We start from the raw sequence: 18,006 nt of genomic DNA, 5'->3' as shown, positions 1-18,006 counted from the left end.
TGAATATCCCTGGCCCAAAGAGCTTATTTTTATGTTGCTTGTCAGGCAATAGTGACCTATTTTTACAAGTAGCTATTGCCTTTCATACAAATCAATAAAGGCACATTTGGGTGCCATTTTCATATTACTATCAAAAAAATTAAAATGTAATGTAAGCATCATCATCATACTGAAATAAGAAACTTCCTAAATATAATCATTAAAAATTCTGTACCATTACTTTTCAGATTCTCCCTCTTAGCATTTGTCTTGCAGGAGTTAGAATGTAATTAACAGTTAGGTCTAATACATTTTTGGCAGGAGACCCTCTATATGCTTAGAAAATGTATTAGTTCTAAGACTTTCAAAATAACCATTTCTGGCACATTCCTGTATCCTTTGTGTAGAGAGAGAGAGAGAGAGAGAGAGAGAGAGAGAGAGAGAGAGAGAGAGAGAGAGAGAGAGAGAGAGAGAGAGAGAGAGATTTTGTGCCAATTGAAAGAGTGAGTTCCGAGGCGAATAAAGCCCCCTAAAAGGTGTATTAGGGAGGATCATGAGTGTGGTAGTGATGGTTATGCTAAATTATTAGTATCATAATGGTGATTCTAGTCCACTCTAATCCATTTTCAGTCTGGCCTTTTTCTACTATTCCATATAGCAGTGCATAGGCCTTGCTCCATTTTAGTCTTGCATGCAACTAACTTGTTCCTGTCCTACTCTAGCCTGTGTAATTCACTTACATGAAACACGTTTCAAAAGGTTTTAAAGGCTGTATAATTATAACAGTTAGTTTTAGGGATGTAGCGAACTGCCGATTTGGTGTTCGCGAACACCGGCAAAAAATGCGAACGTTCGCGAACAGTTCGCGAACTTCGAACACCCGCTAAAATCGTTCGAATCGAACGATCGAAGGATTTTAATCGTTCCATCGAACGATTTTCATTCGAATCAAACGATCGAAGCATTCGATCGAATGCTTTTCATTCGATCGAATGCTTACAATCGTTCGAACGAATGGAAATCGTTCGATTTTTAGCGGTCGAAGGAATTCGAATGGTCGAATGGTCGAACGATTTGTATTCGAATCGAACGCGAACTCAAAATGCGAACGTCGCGCGACGTTCGCGAACATTCGGCGGACGCGAACGGTCGAAGTTTGCGCGAACAAGTTCTCCGGCGAACAGTTCGCTACATCCCTAGTTAGTTTCACTCGTGAATCCAGAAGTAGTGTTACATACATACATTTGGTATGGGAAAGCATATGAAGGTGCTGTACAAGAAACACTAGTTTAGTGGGGAATTTAGCAGTAATGCCCTGGAAGATTGTCTGCAAGATCATCCCCCACCTTCACACAACCTGCTTTTTTTCCAACTGAGCAAAAGGGTTGTTTTTTATATGACATGGATATCAATGAAAGCATTAGAACATGAAACAATTTAAGAATTGGTGGCATTAAAGGAATTGTTCAGTGTAAAAATAAAAACTGGGTAAAAAGATAGGCTGTGCAAAATAATTTTTTTTTCTAATATAGTTAGTTAGCCAAAAATGTAATGTATAAAGGCTGGAGTGATTTGATGTATAACAAGTCAGTCAGAAACTACTTCCTACTTTTCAGCTCTCTTGGCTTACACTGACTGGTTACCCTGGTTACCAGGCAGTAACCAATCAGAGACTTGAGGGGGGGCCACATGGGTCATATCTGTTGCTTTTGAATCTGAGCTGAATGCTGAGGATCAATTACAAACTCACTGAACAGAAATGTACCATGTGGCCCCCCTTCAAGTCGCTGACTAACTCAGAGTTATAGAGCTGAAAAGCAGGAAGTTGGATTCTGGCTGTTGTATTAGATATCTGTTCACTCCAGCCTTTATACATTACATTTTTGGCTAACTAACTATATTAGAAACATTTTTTATTTTGCACAGCCTATCTATTTACACAGTTTTTAGTTTCACACTGAACTGTTCCTTTAAAGCATACACCTGGGCTACAGCTAATGAAGTCTACAGGGCATGCTGTCACACAACCAATTCTCCAGAACACTTGGTGCGTAAACACTGATACCTTTATTTGTTTCCTTATGGAATGGGTGCTGACTCTCAAGGGTCCTGTTTACTACATATCAAGGACAGTTGTTTTAAAAACAGTGGTATTTATTCAGGATACAGCTTAGCTAAATTGCTAACTCTGTCTAATAGAAACACTTGAATACAATAACTTCCTGCTACTTTCATGTGGCTTTAGACAAAGCAATGAAAAGACCATCAGCACAAATTAGTCAGACCTTAATTTATTTGGTATAAACTGTAACCTGTTAGCAATCAAAAGATAGGTTCAGCCTTTATAAGAGTGTGTGTGTGTGTATGTGTACAACTGGATTTATTGTACTGATTGAAATTGTGTAAGTGAACAGAGTCTGCTGATAGGACAATAAGGGGCCTATTTACTAACATTTGAATTTCCTTTTTTTCACAAATCGTATTTTCAATAGCATTTTTTAAATTTTTTCTAAAGCTCTAAAAATTTTATTAAAAGATTTATTAAGTGAAAAACGACAAAAAACTCTAATACAAAACTTCCCCAAGTAAAAGCAATTGTGGTCCCCTTGGATCTTGATCCTGTTGAACTTTTAAAGGTTTTTGGATTTTTGGATTCTAGAGAAAATGAGGTTAATCATGGTTTCAAAAAGCTCCAATACAAGTAAAATTTGTCCCTTTATAAATGGGCCTCCCCATCTTGATAAAAAAAAGATATTCCATTATGAACTGGCTATGAAGATTTCAGGTCATGATATACAGTAGAATTGAGTCAAAGGCAATTGGACTTCTTGAAAATGTTTTACCATTCATCTGAGTGGCTTCTTCAGTTCAACTTGACGTGGTAGGGAATTTTCAAAAAGGGTGCAAACCTAGATATCAAAGTATACAGAAACACAGATCAGTATTTGCTGTTTGATTACCATCACCCTCTGGAACATAAACTGGGGGTTATAAGAACTGTACATCACCGGACTGAAACTATGGCAATCAGTGCAGAAGCGAAATCAAATGAATACAAAGACAAGCAGAACGACCAAACCAAGAAGTAGAGGGGAGGAGCAACATAGTCATCCCATATGTTGTCTGAACATCAGAAAAGCTTAGCTAAGGATACTTTAGGTGTGAAAAAGGCCATTTATGCCAAAGTGGAGAAAAGTTTAGGAGAATTTCCATCTTCAGATTTTTGCACAAAACCCAGTGCAGATCAGGATATATACGGGACTTCTCCCATTGACTTATATACAACCTTGGCAGGTCTGAGATGCCGGATATTTGGATTCGGATTTTTACCATCCAAAATATTTGAGGTATTTCTTTAGTAAAAAAGTTTTTGAGTTTTCGGCCATTCAGACTTTAATAACCCCTAAATGTCCAGCCTTTGACTTAATTCTACTAGATACGGTATTCCATTATGAATACTTTGGCATCTTCATTTGGTCATTATATCACACTTTAGGGCTCAGTTTCCTTATGTCGGTTCAGATGTCTATTCTATTTTAGTACAATAATATTGCAATATTTTAATTTTCCTACTACAAGATAATTTACTCTGACACTGGATCTCATCCTCTGTCTAGTTAATCATTGGTGGTACGCTATGAGTCTTGCTCAATGTCTAGATATTATGGCAACTCGTTCCTGTTAGCAAACATTTCCACACAGCGATGAAGTTAAATGTTGAGGATATTATTCCCCCATTAAATTATATATCACATAATTTATCACATTAAATTATATATCACATCTATCACATCTATGCCTTTTAGACTATTCTCACAACTTTCCATCATGCTAACTATAAAACACAGTTTCAGCTTTATGAATAAAATGAAGTAGTGATTTTTCCTTGCAGATATTTTGGAACAGAATACAACATTCCCAACACAGATGTAAAGAATCATTTTAACAAAATGGTGAATTACCAGAAATGGGGTGCAAATCATTAGATAAAAAACTATTATTGTTATCTTTAGAGCAGACAGTTTCCTCATTACAGATCTGGGTACAGCTAGAGTACAGCAGGGTTTATTGGATGTAGGCAAACCTAAATGGACAGCCTGTTAAAAAGTATAACATTGAGAGAACACAGGATTCCATAGTGAGTTGAGTTTCTATCATGTTAACTGCACAGCCTGGTCTGTGCATACTAACAAGCTGTTGATTCAGCTTGTTAGTATGCTATAATACTTCCCTCTACATATATGTAAGAGGGTAAAGGATGTGTCTACCTTTACTTCAGGCATGCCCCATGATGGTTTTATCAGCTAACAGCTGAACCTGTTTTACAATTGTTTTTTTCCCCTATTAAGGTCATGGTATTTTCCTTGTATTTTAGTAGTTGCCTAGGGGTGTCATGATTCCCTAACCTATAAAAAGGAAAGTTACCCTTTTGGCCTCTTTCTTTGGATTCCCAATTCCTGAAGGTTGTGGTTGATGCCAGAAGTGCCTGAGGTGGAGGTAGGCCTCATTAGGAAAAGTTGATGTCAAGAAAGATTTGTAATAGCTTACTTTAGGAGTGAGAGGCAAGATCTATCTAGTATCTAGTTCAGCAGCCTCAGGCTCTAGTGAGGAGGCCAGAAGGGTTAGTACCACTCAAGTGGTTAGGCTCAGGAATGGGAGAATCCTGGAGTAAGGCACCACTGTGACCATCCACTAGTGCTGAGGACTAGTTCACCTGTAAGTGAGTACAACCTTTGATGGTCTGCAACTGTTATACCTGTGTAGTATCATTTAAGGAGAACTAACCCCCCTAGTAACAACAGCCCCCCTTAACTGCCTTCACCCCTCTCCCTCCTATACTTTTTATTAGTCAGAAAGGTGCCACTGAAAAAAAAACTTGAGCCTAAAATGCAGAGCTGCGCAGCGGAGTTCCCTGTCACCATCTTGTGCCTGTTTGTGTTCTCTTCCGGTCTCTTCAGCGACATGAAGCCTGCGGGGGCATGTGCAGTTGAAGTTGATTTCTGACTAGGCTGATGGGTTTTTTTTTAGGGGTACCTTTCTGACTAATAAACAGTGTAGGAGGGAGAGGGGTGATGGAAAGCAGTTAAGGGGGCTGTTGTTACTGGGGGAGGGTTGGTTCTACACATGTATAACAATTGCAGACACCCAGGGATAGGTGATGGGGGTTGTTGTTACTAGGGGGGTATAGCTCTCCTTTAAGTGATTGCCATTGCATGATATATCTGTGAAATAACTGATGACTGTACCATCTAAGCATGCCCAAAACTGTGCACAACAGAAAATAAACAGTTATCATTTTGTTGTTCAGGTTATTGAAAGATCAAGTTCTGTGTGTGTGATTCAGTGTGGTTAAGCTTTCCTTCAACAGTACAATGAGGGCCAAGTTGGGCAAAAACAAGATACAAGTGATAAAAGTGATACAGCTACTGTATATTGTCCTATACCTAGGGTTATGCGGACTCTCAATGAGAATCTTGTCAGAAAACAGTAAATACAGCTGACATTCCAGAAGAACCCAATGTTGTAAGTACGCACAAGTTTTCTATTATGTGTAATGTCATCGTTAACTTAAGACAGTTTGTCCTATCTGAGACATGAAATAACTGAATATGTTATAAGCAAGAAAAGTATAAATGGCGGCAAAGGTGTTGAAGTCCTTTATTTTGTCATGAATGTCTCAGCATTTTATAGCTGTTCATATAGCATGTTTACAAATTAGGCTTTACGCCTTGTTATGTGATCGTAAATGACAGCTTGAATGTAAATATCTGTCTGTATAGAGGTTCGAGTCGAATTATCTCCTGGAGAAGCCTAAAAAAAACACAAGATGCATGATGTGAAAAAAGATGATGCTTCATTTTAGTAAATACAGAAAAGAATATTACAATTTATAATAATAAAATGATAAGTCTGCAAGCTTTTATAGCAAGCATGTTTAAAACACAGTAAGATCCTCCCATTAAATACAGAAACTATTATATAATATGCTGGTATAGTTGTGTTGAGATCTAACTTCTACTGACCTATAGGTGGCCTTTAACTCTACTTGTCGCACAGACACTGGAGTTTAATATAAAAATGTTTGTACAGCTTGAATGCTTAAATGGCCCCCAAATTGAATGGCCACCTAAAAAATTAGAAACGCTTTTTTTTTTTTTCAAATCAAAGTGTAAGGTTAATATATTTTCAGACCATATTCATCCTAATCCATTTATGGAGAAGGAACTTTGCAGCAACCTTGTCCATAAACTGATTGAGCAGTATATTCATAAATATTTAAATATAGTCAGGAGACCTTCAGCTGGAAAGTGAGAGCAAACATTGCTCCAGATGTATTGGAGATAATTAATGGGGTTGATCTTGTTAGCATTTGAAAAATCCTGAGCAATTATTTTAGTTTTACAAAGGTCGTGCAGCTGGAAGAATTAGATAAACAAACCCGAAAGCCTTTTTTAAATTTTACAGAACCTATGTTGATTAAAAAAGAAAATAAAACTTCACCCTCTTAATTGGATTTTAATGGCAATTGAATTTAAGAAAACTCAAATTTTCTGTGCTATACATAGCAAAACGATGTTTGAATTTCATTCCCACAGCCAATCATGAATTTGATATCTGATAATAAGGAGAATCTTTAGCCGTCTTAAGCTTATAATGTTTGCACAAGTACAAAGCTTATACATGTAAATATTGACACTAGGTCTGTAAATACGACATTCACATTTATCTCTCAGAAATGTTTAAATACATTTATGCATAGGAAGCAGCTGCAGTTAGGTAAACATAATTAATAATAAAGGTGGTGGTGTTTTGGATTGAAAATTGCTAAATTGTTGAAAATCAGCTACCACTAAAATAAGGTTAATATATAGCCGAATAAATGGAAATAGCTATAATTTCATTGATAAAAGGACATAGCAGTGAAATTTATAACACTTCTATTTTGTCTTTATTTTCATTTGAATGTGAGCAGTGGAATAGCATTTTCAACAGTGCACATTTGTACTAAGGCCTGCACAGTGATAGGCAGCAGAGGCGCAACAGGGTGGGAAGCAGAACCTGGAGGGTGAAGAGTGAGTTAGTGACCAGCTGGGGGATGTGAATGAGCAAGCAAGCAACCAGTAATGGGGGGAGTGTTCTGAGCAACCTGCATCGGGGGATGACTGGGCACACAATAAGTTTATTTTTATTCCTATTAAGGGTCATTTCCACATTAGAAGCCTTTCCATATATATATATATATATAGATAGATAGATAGATATAGATATGCTATATATATGCTATATAAATTATAAATTTGCTATGTGGTTGCTAAAGATTAATTATTTTAGCAACAGGAAGCAGTTTCGAAGTCTGTATGGAAGAGGGACTTGAAAGTAAGATAAGCAATAAAATAAGTAATAATAATGATACGTAATAGTAATTTTAACCCTCGCTGTCCATGTGTTTTTTGGTTGATGGTGTCAGTAAATCAGGCATTCAGATTACTCAATTGCAAGCTGACCATAGGCAAAATTAGAATGCAAATACTTCAGAAAGCATACAAAAAAAATTATGATGACCAACTGAATAGTTGTTTAGAATATGTCACACTATAACATACTAACAGTTCATTTAATGGTTAACTCAACTTTAAAGAAGAACTAAATCTTAACTAAAGAGGTAGGACAGAAATGATGTGCATTATGTTTTCAGCTTTCAGCCCTTTACCAAGGCTGATCTGTTCCTCTAAAGATGCCCCTGAAGCTCCCCATTTCTTCTCTGTTTATTCACTGCACATGCTCTATGCTGCTTACTGAGTTTAGGGATCAAAATATACTGAATATATATATAATATAAATGTCACAATATAAGGCTAATTAGTAAATAAATTCAGATTATTGGTACATGGCAGCTCAGAAACCAGCATAATTAGCATCAGAATTAATAATCAGCCTTGTAGTATCAGTTTATATGACAGGCAAACCTCATTTTCTATTTGATGATTTGCGAGGACCCCTAAGCTTAGCTTTTCATCAGCTGCTCAAAGCTCACTGAGCATGTACGTGTGGTAGAACTCCTAGCATAATCGAAGATGGGAGACTCCTGTGACAACCCTGAAAGCCTCAATCATTACTATTATAGAAATGTTGAACTTTTAGGCTGATTCAATAAGTTCAGTTTATACAATATGGCATTTTTAGCCATATTCAGTTTTAGGGTTTTGTTCTCCTTTAACACTAAGCTAAAAAAAAACACTATTGGTTACCTGTTCTTAAAACATCCTGTGATTAAACCGATGTCCCGTTTTGAACAATTAGGGGCAGATTTATCATGGGTTGATGTGAAAATTCGAATTCTTGAGTTTTTTTGGTGGAATAGTTAAAATTCTATTAGAGTTTTTAAAAACTTTGAATTTGATTTTCAAAATGTATCATGTACTGGCCCTTTAAGAATTCATATTTGAGTATTTGCTACCTTAAACTTGCGGAATTGCTGTTTTAGCCTATGGGGGACGTCCTGGGATCAATTTAGTGCTGTTTGCAGCCTTCCTGAAATAGAATTTTTTTTGGAGAAAAAACTTATATCGAATTTGATTTAGATTCAATTTGAATTTGATTCAAGTTTGCAGGTTGATTCACCCGAGTTTGAAAAATTCTAATCTTTTGAAAAATTTCGATCATTTTTAATTCAAATTTCGAGTTCATGGGAGTTTATGGGAGTTTTTACAAACTCCCATGAAGTCTAAATTCCACACTTGGGGGCAGATGTATCGAGGGTCGAATTTCGAGGGGTTAAATCCCTCGAAATTCGACTGGGGAATAGAATCGAATAGGGAATTCGGGTGAATTTACACGCTGGAGAATAGACGAATGGGCGAATATTCGATCGAAGGATTTTCATTTGATCGAATGATCGATCAAATGCCTTTTTATTCGATCAAAAACTTAGAAAAAAAGCCTATGGGACTTTCCCATAGGCTTTTAAAGCAATTCGGTAGGTTTAATCTGGCGAAGTAGGCAGTCGAAGTATTTTTAAAATAGACAGTACTTCGACTATCGAATGGGCGAATAGTCGTAGCGTTTTTTCGCTTGATCTATTCGAATCATTCTACTCAGGCGAATTTACGCCAACTCGATAGTCGAGGAGCAAAAAAAACTACTCGAAATTTGAGTTTTTTTCCCTCTATTTATTCACCCGAGCTTGGTGAATGTGCCCCATGTTTTAACATACATACAAACCCTTTAAAGTAAATCCCAACAACCCTAAATTATAAAACAGCAAGTTTCCCTGATTAATGTAGGAAACATAAAGAAAGAGCATTCATTTACAGATTTAAAAAAAAATGTGAATTATGTTTTAATACTGTTACTAAATATGCATTTGAGACTAGTTTGATTGCTTGGTGTTCCTACCATTGTTTTTTGTGTCCTACACAGACACATGGGAACAAAACAAGAAACAACAGTGAGTGAGTACCTAACCCTGCTTATTATAGTACTGTCATCCTGGTATGTGTATCTGTTGTTTTTTTACTCTGCTTTCTAAAAGTGAAAATGTGATGATCAATGTGCTTCTTGAAGACACCTTGATAATATTAGTCTGCTGCATTTACTGTGACTTACACGTGGTCGATTCTCGGCCTGTGGATAGACAGTTTTTCGATGTACCTGCAACTGGAATCATTGCATCAGCCCGGGTGCAGGCACATCAAAAAGCTGTTAGGATATGTGTAAAAAAATTTTTTTTTAATCTTATAATCACCAATAATTATGAATTTATAACACTTGGATAATCATTTAAAGAGAAAAAAGTGAAGATCTTAATTTGCTACTTACTGAAATGTGCAGTACAATTTGACAAGTAAGTGAATATTGATACTTGCTCATAGAAAAAGATTTACCTTAGGATCCACATTTAGTATTTTCCTGTCTCTTTTGTTTTTGAACAGTAATCCAGATGACGTTTCTGCAATCACTTGGTAATTTGGGCTTGGGTTTGATGTTGAGACATGGCTTTCCCAGTTATAAAAACTGAAACGACAGTAGCATATGTGGACAGAATTAGAGGATTTGCATTTATAAGATTCATAGACTATAGAATATAAACTAATTATAGTATTTTAAGTACAGTTTGGAGTAGATGTACCTATACTGAATTCTCCAATTAGTCTAGTTTATAAAACTGTTAGGTGCTTTTACAACAAATAATATTTCATCTTATATTGAGGTTTTTACATTTCACATAGTTAGATAACTGTATGCATAAGTAGTATAAATCTGTTGTTCTTTGTACTCAATAGCTTGTGTAAGATAAGAGGTCTGTAAAATTTAAGCTCAGAATTGAATTTTAAAAAGTTGTAAAAAGACTTTGTTGTAATTATACTTATGGCTCTTTAAAACATATTTTTGACACCTTTTGAATATTATGTATCATTGTATTCATACATTCATAATGGAACTTTTGAGGAGTCATTTACAAACACCTGGTAAAGAAGTGCAAGAGCACCAAAGGGAGAATGAGCAGACTTCTTCCCCAGGTCTGAACCTCCAGCCTGCTCCCAAAGTGCAGTCATAATGATTAGCAAGTTAGAGAATGTGTATAGGGTGGGAGTTATGCCTCCCCCCACTCGCCCCTCTTGGATTGCTGAATGCAGGCAGCCCTGAATTGGAGCACAGACAGTTATATCAAATTACCCCATTGATTGTTGTATCCAAGAGCTTGTAGGAGAACAATGGCATAAAATACAACTTTGACTTTTTGTTTTTAGCAGATTTAAATTCTGAATTACAACCGCTTTCATTAGATCAAATGTTATTTTGGCTTAACATCCCCTATGCCAATCTCTAGCAACAAATTGGCAGTACAATGGTTCATGACAATCGTTATGACAATCATAGCATGTCATCTTCAGCAAGTCATTACATCAAGCCATGCTAGAGTTCCTTGGAAAGTGAAGTGACTGTTGAGTAGAAACACATAGGACCAACAACAGTGCACATGGAAAAATAACAAGCCATATAAACTTACAGAAATTGACAGCTCACTGCCACATTCTGAACTGTCCCAGGAAGTAAGCACAGCACCCAAAAACTCAAATATAAAGGAAATAAAATTATAAAAAGGAAATCAAGTCAAATCTTTCAATGTGATCTCCATTTATATATTTTACATTATTATATGGTGGTTATATGACAGTTTTGTAGAATACCTATGTTTAATGTAGTCTTTGTATTTTCAACAGGTCTGTGAAATTTGGAAAATGTATCACAGTTTAATGTTTATCTCATATGATATTCATTCTGGATAAATTTATAGATAGTATAGTTTTTATGGGAATTTGAGTGTTATTTTAATGTGGAACATATGTATACATTGTAATATAATATGGAAGGGCATTTTGATAATTTATAATGTTTGTATATATGACCTAGGTAATGGGTTCTTAAGTATATTGTTTATAAGACATTGTTATGGCATTTTGATTCCCACATTGTTCATCACCTACGCACTGTATGTTCCAGCACATAAGAAATTGTACATTTTAGGAAGAAATACACAGATTTTTACTTAACAGCAAATGCTATTTTTGGATTATAAATAAAAGATATCAACAAATAGAATTTAAAAGAGTGGGCAACTACACATTTTAATTTTTTTTATAAGGATTGTGATATTTGTAGCTGTGGAATAAAATAGAATTACATATTATAATGTTTTTAAAGCAGTTGTCAATCTATTGTATTAACAATGTATCAATGCCTTTTTTTGTAGTTTATACTAATCAATATCTGTTTAATTTACAAGCTGTTGGCCATCATTGCCTGTGACCTGCAACAGGATGTATATTCCATGTGAAGGGTCATATCTTTATTCAGATAATTCAGAAATGGACATATGTGGGTTGTATAAAGTTGATTTACATCAAGTGTGCTCCAAATGCAAAAAACATTTACAAAACCATTTTTGTAACTGGAGATCTCTCAGTGTCCTTACCTCCCGGCGCGTCTCTTCTAGGGTGACGGGGCGCGGGTGCGTCTGACGATGTCCCCATTCTTAAAGTGACGTTGGCTTCGATTCGCCAGCGTCGAAGCTGAGCAATTCGACACTCACGTCATGATCCAGTGCATCATGACATCATCATTTAGGCACCACATTTCCAGTTTATTAGTGCCCAAGCTGGCTTCTGTTTTCAGATCCTGCCGAAATGTTTGTATTGTGATTGACTACTCTGGTTTTTTAACTTCTGCCTCTTTTTGACCTTGATTCCTGCCGCCTGCCTTGATTCTCTTGCTTTATTGACTAAGTTTTTGGCCTAATCCTTGCCGGTACCTCATTTTGGACTTGTTGCTACCTAAAACACACTTTCTCTCTGTGGTTCCTCAGCAGAAAGCCCGGGGCCCCAAAAGGGCGTCGGTGAACACCAGAGTCCCGTGTGGGTCTGAGTATACCCGCTGCCTCCTAAAGGTTCCTGATTGACTAGTATGTTACAGTTTTTTTGCATTCAGTCACATTTATAAGACTTAATATGAATCAATGGCCTAATATCAAAGCTCCCACAGTCTTGTCCCATTGCAAATTAAGATTATCTCTGCTCTCCCAAGCAATGCATTACATACCAGTTCTACATCATGAAATAGTAATGTGCGGGTCAGGAAAAACTCAACCCGTGCCTGACCCTAACTTGCAAAACCATAACACACATTTTGCCGTTGTAGGACCCACGACCAACTTGTACCTGCATCTTTTCGCTCTGTACACTACCTCTGTTTGAAAAGACTGGGAATCTTTGGGAGATTCCTTGTCCCAAGATACACCTGCACCCAATGCAAACCCCTGATGGCCCACAAGTCTATCCAATTGCCAATAAACTTGCAGGTCACCATGGATTTCTGGTCTACCACTAATTCTGAAGCCTAAGAAAAAAGAGGAAAAAGGTTTTGTTTTATTTATTATTCATTATAATTCTTCAACCATAAAATGCTATAAAATGTAAATGTGGCAATCAGTATGTTGCCAAAACTAAATGTCCTTTTAAATGTAGGCTATCAGAACATGTAAATGGTATTTGAAACATGAAACAGTACAGGATTTTGTACATTAGTCTAAATTCCTAAAAGTTTTTAACGAGTCAGTTAGAATTTGCCATTTTCCCATGTATAGATTTTATTAAGAAATGTATTTTATAAAGGTATTTTATATTTAATATTCATAAGGAAATGGTTAAAAGGAATATACTTGTTTGTGGGTATTACTGTGCATTGCTAAAGAGAGATGGGAAAAATTGTATTTTGTAATGGGAACAGTTGGAAATATTTGGCCATTGATTATATTAATAACAAGGTCTTGTAAATGTGACTGAATATAAAAAAGCATTTTTATAAGCTATTTATGTACACTTGGAGATTGCTCTTACGCTATTTTTTCAGTATCTACACAAGAAATCTAACGTTTGTGTGACATAGGGGCAAATTTACTAAAGGGACAAAGCCAATTTACTGAAAGGCGAAGGGGACAAATTGCTAGCCGAAAAGCTCAGACCTAGAGAAGTTTCAGGCCATTTGGCTAGGTGAATTTTTGCTCAGGTGAATGATCATTACTCTGCAAATTTATCAAAGTGCGAACCTTCCAAAACATTACCCTTTTCACCAAAATCTATTTTGTCAGGTTATACCTGCCGAATTGATAAGATAAAGCTACATCCTCAACAATATTTTGTCAGTGACATAATATCCTGTATGCCAAAAAGGTCATAAAAAAAAGACAAAACACTGGTGGTTTTTCATATTTTAATGTGGGATTATGTTTAAAAGTTGTAACTGTAACTTCATTTTTTAACCATTTGAAGCTCCTGCCACATTTGTTTTAGGGTGGGCTCATGTCTAGGACAATAGAGGATCTCTTTTGTCTTTATTTTACTTCCTTGGACATTTTTAATAATAAGTGGCCTCTTCCAGCAATTTCACCAACATCACTTATAAAGCCATATATATGACCTGTATGTACCCACCATATTTAAATTGACAGAAGCAAAAGTATGTAAACAAAATTTTGCTAGGAAGAAAGTAATGCTCGTAAAAGTTTGCTTAGAGATGTCTGTGCTGATAAATTGCTGCTGGCGAAACTTCTCCATGGTTCATCTGCTAGGATGAAACGTTGCATTTTGATAAATATACGTATTTACTGTGAATTAATGTCTGACGAAGTTGTGCCCTTAAGTAAATTAAAAAACATTGCCCAGAAAAAAATGGAGAAATGGGATAAAGGTTTAATTAGAAGTTTTCAAAAGTTCACTGGTTGACATATTTTTATGCAACTCACCAAGCATGTATAACAGTGAAAATGCCAAAATACAGCTATAAAGTTGGTAAGTAGAGAGACTTGACAAAATGTTCTCCTCAGCATTAGATAAATGTTGGAAACAACCAAGGAAATATGTTTCATATTTGGTGGCCATGCTCTAAAATCTGCCCTTTATGAAAACAGGAATTAAAATGTATTATCACAGTAATATATGGCCCCTATGGCCTGGTCCTCATAGTTATTTTTCCTAAACATTAACAAAATTATAAGCTGCCTTGGAGCCAGATTTTAGTCTATAATAATAATTGGCAGAGGTTTAACGATATCTCTTTATATTAACTGTAGAGTAGAACAAGGCCGAAATGCCACTATAAAATAGTTCCCTTAGCATTTTCCCTGACATGAGTTCTTTAGTTGGTACATAATTGTAGGTTAATTCGAAAATTTAAAAAAGCTGTTACAGTATACAATTTATTCATCATACAGGTCAAGGGCATTATCATTACCCATACATCTTTAGTGTGAAAGCGTGAAATACTGAAATGAAGGATCTACTAAAATGCATTGCAATAACAATGCAGTTTGATATACCCCAGTAAAATATAAACCAATCAAAGGATATGGAATGTGTAAAATTGTTTTGCATGGTATGCCAAGTAGAATAGAAACAACTGGGAAATATAAAAGTTATTTTTTTGTATAGCCTAGCAGGCACTAAGACAAATCCATTTAGTTATGGGTGGGCACTATTACAGTGAATTTTTTATATGTTGGTTTCAATAGAATAAGTGGTGCATAACAACTCCCATGCATACAATACAAAAATCTAAAATCTCGCTTGATATTGTGCTGTATTTTGATTTATTGCAACAGACCACAATGCATCTCTTTGTGAAAGATCACTTTTCCTATATGTACACAAACATGTTGCCACACTTTTTTTTTTTCTTCTTCCTATTCAATGTGTATTTTAGGAACTTATTGCATCTACATATGGCAGTATCCCTATCTCCAGAAAGAAGAAAAATCAAGATCTATGGGAATCTTAAGCTCAGAATATCCATTTGTTTTGCATTGGTCTCACTGGCTGCAAAAAACTGTACTTTGATTGGTTGCCAAGAGAAACTGTAAAGCAAATGTAAAGATGGGAAGGCAGTACATGGCCTTGTTCTGATAGGTTACCCTTGTGGATACATATGCTCAAAAATATAGGATACCAAATAATAAAAATAATTTAATCTATTTTCAATATCACATAAAAACAAATTTGATATTTTATTCACAGTGTAAGGTGTGGTCAGATGTGAACATATAAACTGATCAAAGAGTGAGAGAACACAATTAAAACCTGCAGTGTGAGGAATGAAACAAAGGAAATAGAAGGTTATGGGAAATGCCTCTGGATCGATGAACTGGTGGGGGAAAAAGAAAGAGCCAATTTAAACAAGTGTAATTGAAATCAAAGTGTTTAACTGAACTTTTTCCAAGGTTATTTCCACTGTCCATATGGTGAGGGTGTCACAAAAAAAACACAAGTCTGATTTTCACAATCTAATCTTTCATTACTGACCTTTCCAAATTATTACAAAAGATAAAAAGCAAAATTTGCTGTTTGCATGAACATTTGACAGAGAATAAGGCATAATTTAGGTCAGCTAAAAAAACAGCATTATGTAGATGAAAAGCCACTTTGTAAAAATGATCATTTAAAAGCATGCACATTTCAGTTAAGCCAATAAATGTAATTACCACACAGTGCAACAATATTGATGATAACATATTAACATAAAGCAATGACCCACAACACAAGCTCACCACCTTACCTAATGATATTAAAAAATAACCATTATATAGTTGTGGGAAGTCATTTGTATAATTACTTTCTTACTCCTGGTACAGATGTGGTGGAGCACACAAATAACTCCCCATACTAGTTCAGTAATATCCCCTTGACCCCTTTTATACATTTACTACAATGTTATCCTACAACAGTTCTTATTCATCCAGGTCATGATTAGGGTTGCCACCTTTATTAAAAAATTTACCGGCCAGTGGGGGGCGGGCACCAAAAGGGGGTGGTCCGTGATGCTAAAAGGGGGCGGGGCTACATGGTGTGTCAAAAAAGGGGCGGAGCAACATCGCACAGCACTGGAAAAAAGGTAAGTTCTTTGCGATCTTTGCGAACTGGGGGCAGGCCAGGGGCTTTTTTTTAAAGGGTATTACAAATTACCGGCAATTGCATTGCCGGTAAATTTGTAATACCGGCCCCGGCCTTGGCAGGTGTTTCACCGGCTAGGCCGGTAAAATACCGGCCGGGTGGCAACTCTAGTCATGATATATCTAGAGTTATAAGTCAAATCAACTGAATTAATTTCTGAACTGAGAAAGCCCAGGCCCGGATTTGTGGTGAGGCCACATAGGCCCGGGTCTAGGGCGGCCCATTTTTGGGGGCGGCATGCCGCCCAGCCGCCTGTGCTCCCCAGTGCTTTTGCGCCAGCGTGTGGTAGTATGGGCGGGCGCTAGGACCCGTTGAAGCTCTCTGATTGATAGGCATACATCTTAAAACCAAAAATCTATGGCTTGCAGAACTTTATCAACACATCTGTGACCCAGCCTTAACAAAATTCTAGTGAATTTTACAAAGCTGTAATTTATGACAGGGTTGCCCTTGAGAAACTCCATTGCATCCAATGTCGAGGCAGAAAGACACATAACCTGGTTTATATTTACATTTAGATAAAACATTCCTTTAACATAAAACGTATTTTGCCATCTGATAAACATGGTGGTTAATTCATACTGTATGAACAGTCATCACAATTACTGTGCTTTATTGTTTAGTAACAGTCAAGAAATGAAGCAAGTTTATAAAACAGGTGTACCCTATGGTCCCATATAATAAAATGATAATTTCCCTATAAAATACACTACAAAAATGCTAGTGTGGTCATATGAACACCAGAATAAAGTCAAATACCTTCCCTTATCTCCGCAATAAGCACCTATGACTGCAAAGTAGATTCAACCTCCTTCATACCTTAAAGAACTGGCGACTGGAGGTCCAATATCCTATGCTGTAGTTCAGGAGTTGTGTGACAGCATTCTAAAAGTGACTAAGGCTATTCTGAAAGCAAAGGATGGCTTCACCAGTTATTATGTACTTGAAATCATTATATTGTTAGGTGAACATAATTAATAATGCAAATAATAGGTATAAAACCTGATCCAAAATTATTCTGGGCCCTATTCAAAAACTTTTGCAAGACAGAGGCAAAATTCCCCACTACCTTTCAAGTGTTGACATATTTGAAACTCTGCTGTAGCTTAATAATGTTAAATTAGTATTCTAGTAAATGTTAAAAGACTTAGGGGGAAATGTAATAAAATTCACAAAGAGAACAGATTTGCAAATAAAAAATTGAATGTCGCAATGTAATATTCTTCATTAGGCTTTTATTGCATTGCCAATATTAATTGAGAATTGTGAACCTTTAAGACCTGCTTAAAGGTGGCGTAAACTTTTGGAGCAAAAGTAACAACTCTTTCATTATGAAGTTTTATTACATACACTATGAACTATCGCAAACTATAAGATTCACAATCGATATCCTACTGTCACGTGAGGGTGTGTTCATGAAAACAAAATTGTTCACTTTGAGAACATTTATTCGTATTGAGAATGATTTTTGCATTGCCAGCCAATATTACATTCCCCCATTTATGGCTTTTTATCAGGTAGAGCT

General features: G+C 36.1%; 1 protein-coding gene across 7 annotated transcripts in view; it reads right to left on the bottom strand.

Moving 5' to 3' along the window:
• Positions 1 to 5,613: 5,613 nt before the first annotated feature.
• Positions 5,614 to 18,006, bottom strand: part of cfap299.L (cilia and flagella associated protein 299 L homeolog) — a 230,172-nt gene continuing 217,779 nt past the window's right edge. For 6 of the 7 annotated variants that reach the window (XM_041582281.1, XM_041582296.1, XM_041582275.1 and 3 more), the window contains 2 exons: positions 9,864 to 9,993; positions 5,621 to 5,790 (listed from right to left, as the gene is read on the bottom strand). In XM_041582281.1, coding sequence (XP_041438215.1) covers positions 5,695 to 5,790; positions 9,864 to 9,993 — 226 coding nt within the window. In that variant the 3' untranslated portion in view covers positions 5,621 to 5,694. 7 annotated transcript variants of the gene reach the window in all.

This window comes from Xenopus laevis, chromosome 1L, assembly GCF_017654675.1.
Source record: "Xenopus laevis strain J_2021 chromosome 1L, Xenopus_laevis_v10.1, whole genome shotgun sequence".
Lineage (NCBI taxonomy): Eukaryota > Metazoa > Chordata > Amphibia > Anura > Pipidae > Xenopus > Xenopus laevis.
Note: the sequence above shows the minus strand (reverse complement) of the source record. Positions and strands in the feature narration are given on the sequence as shown.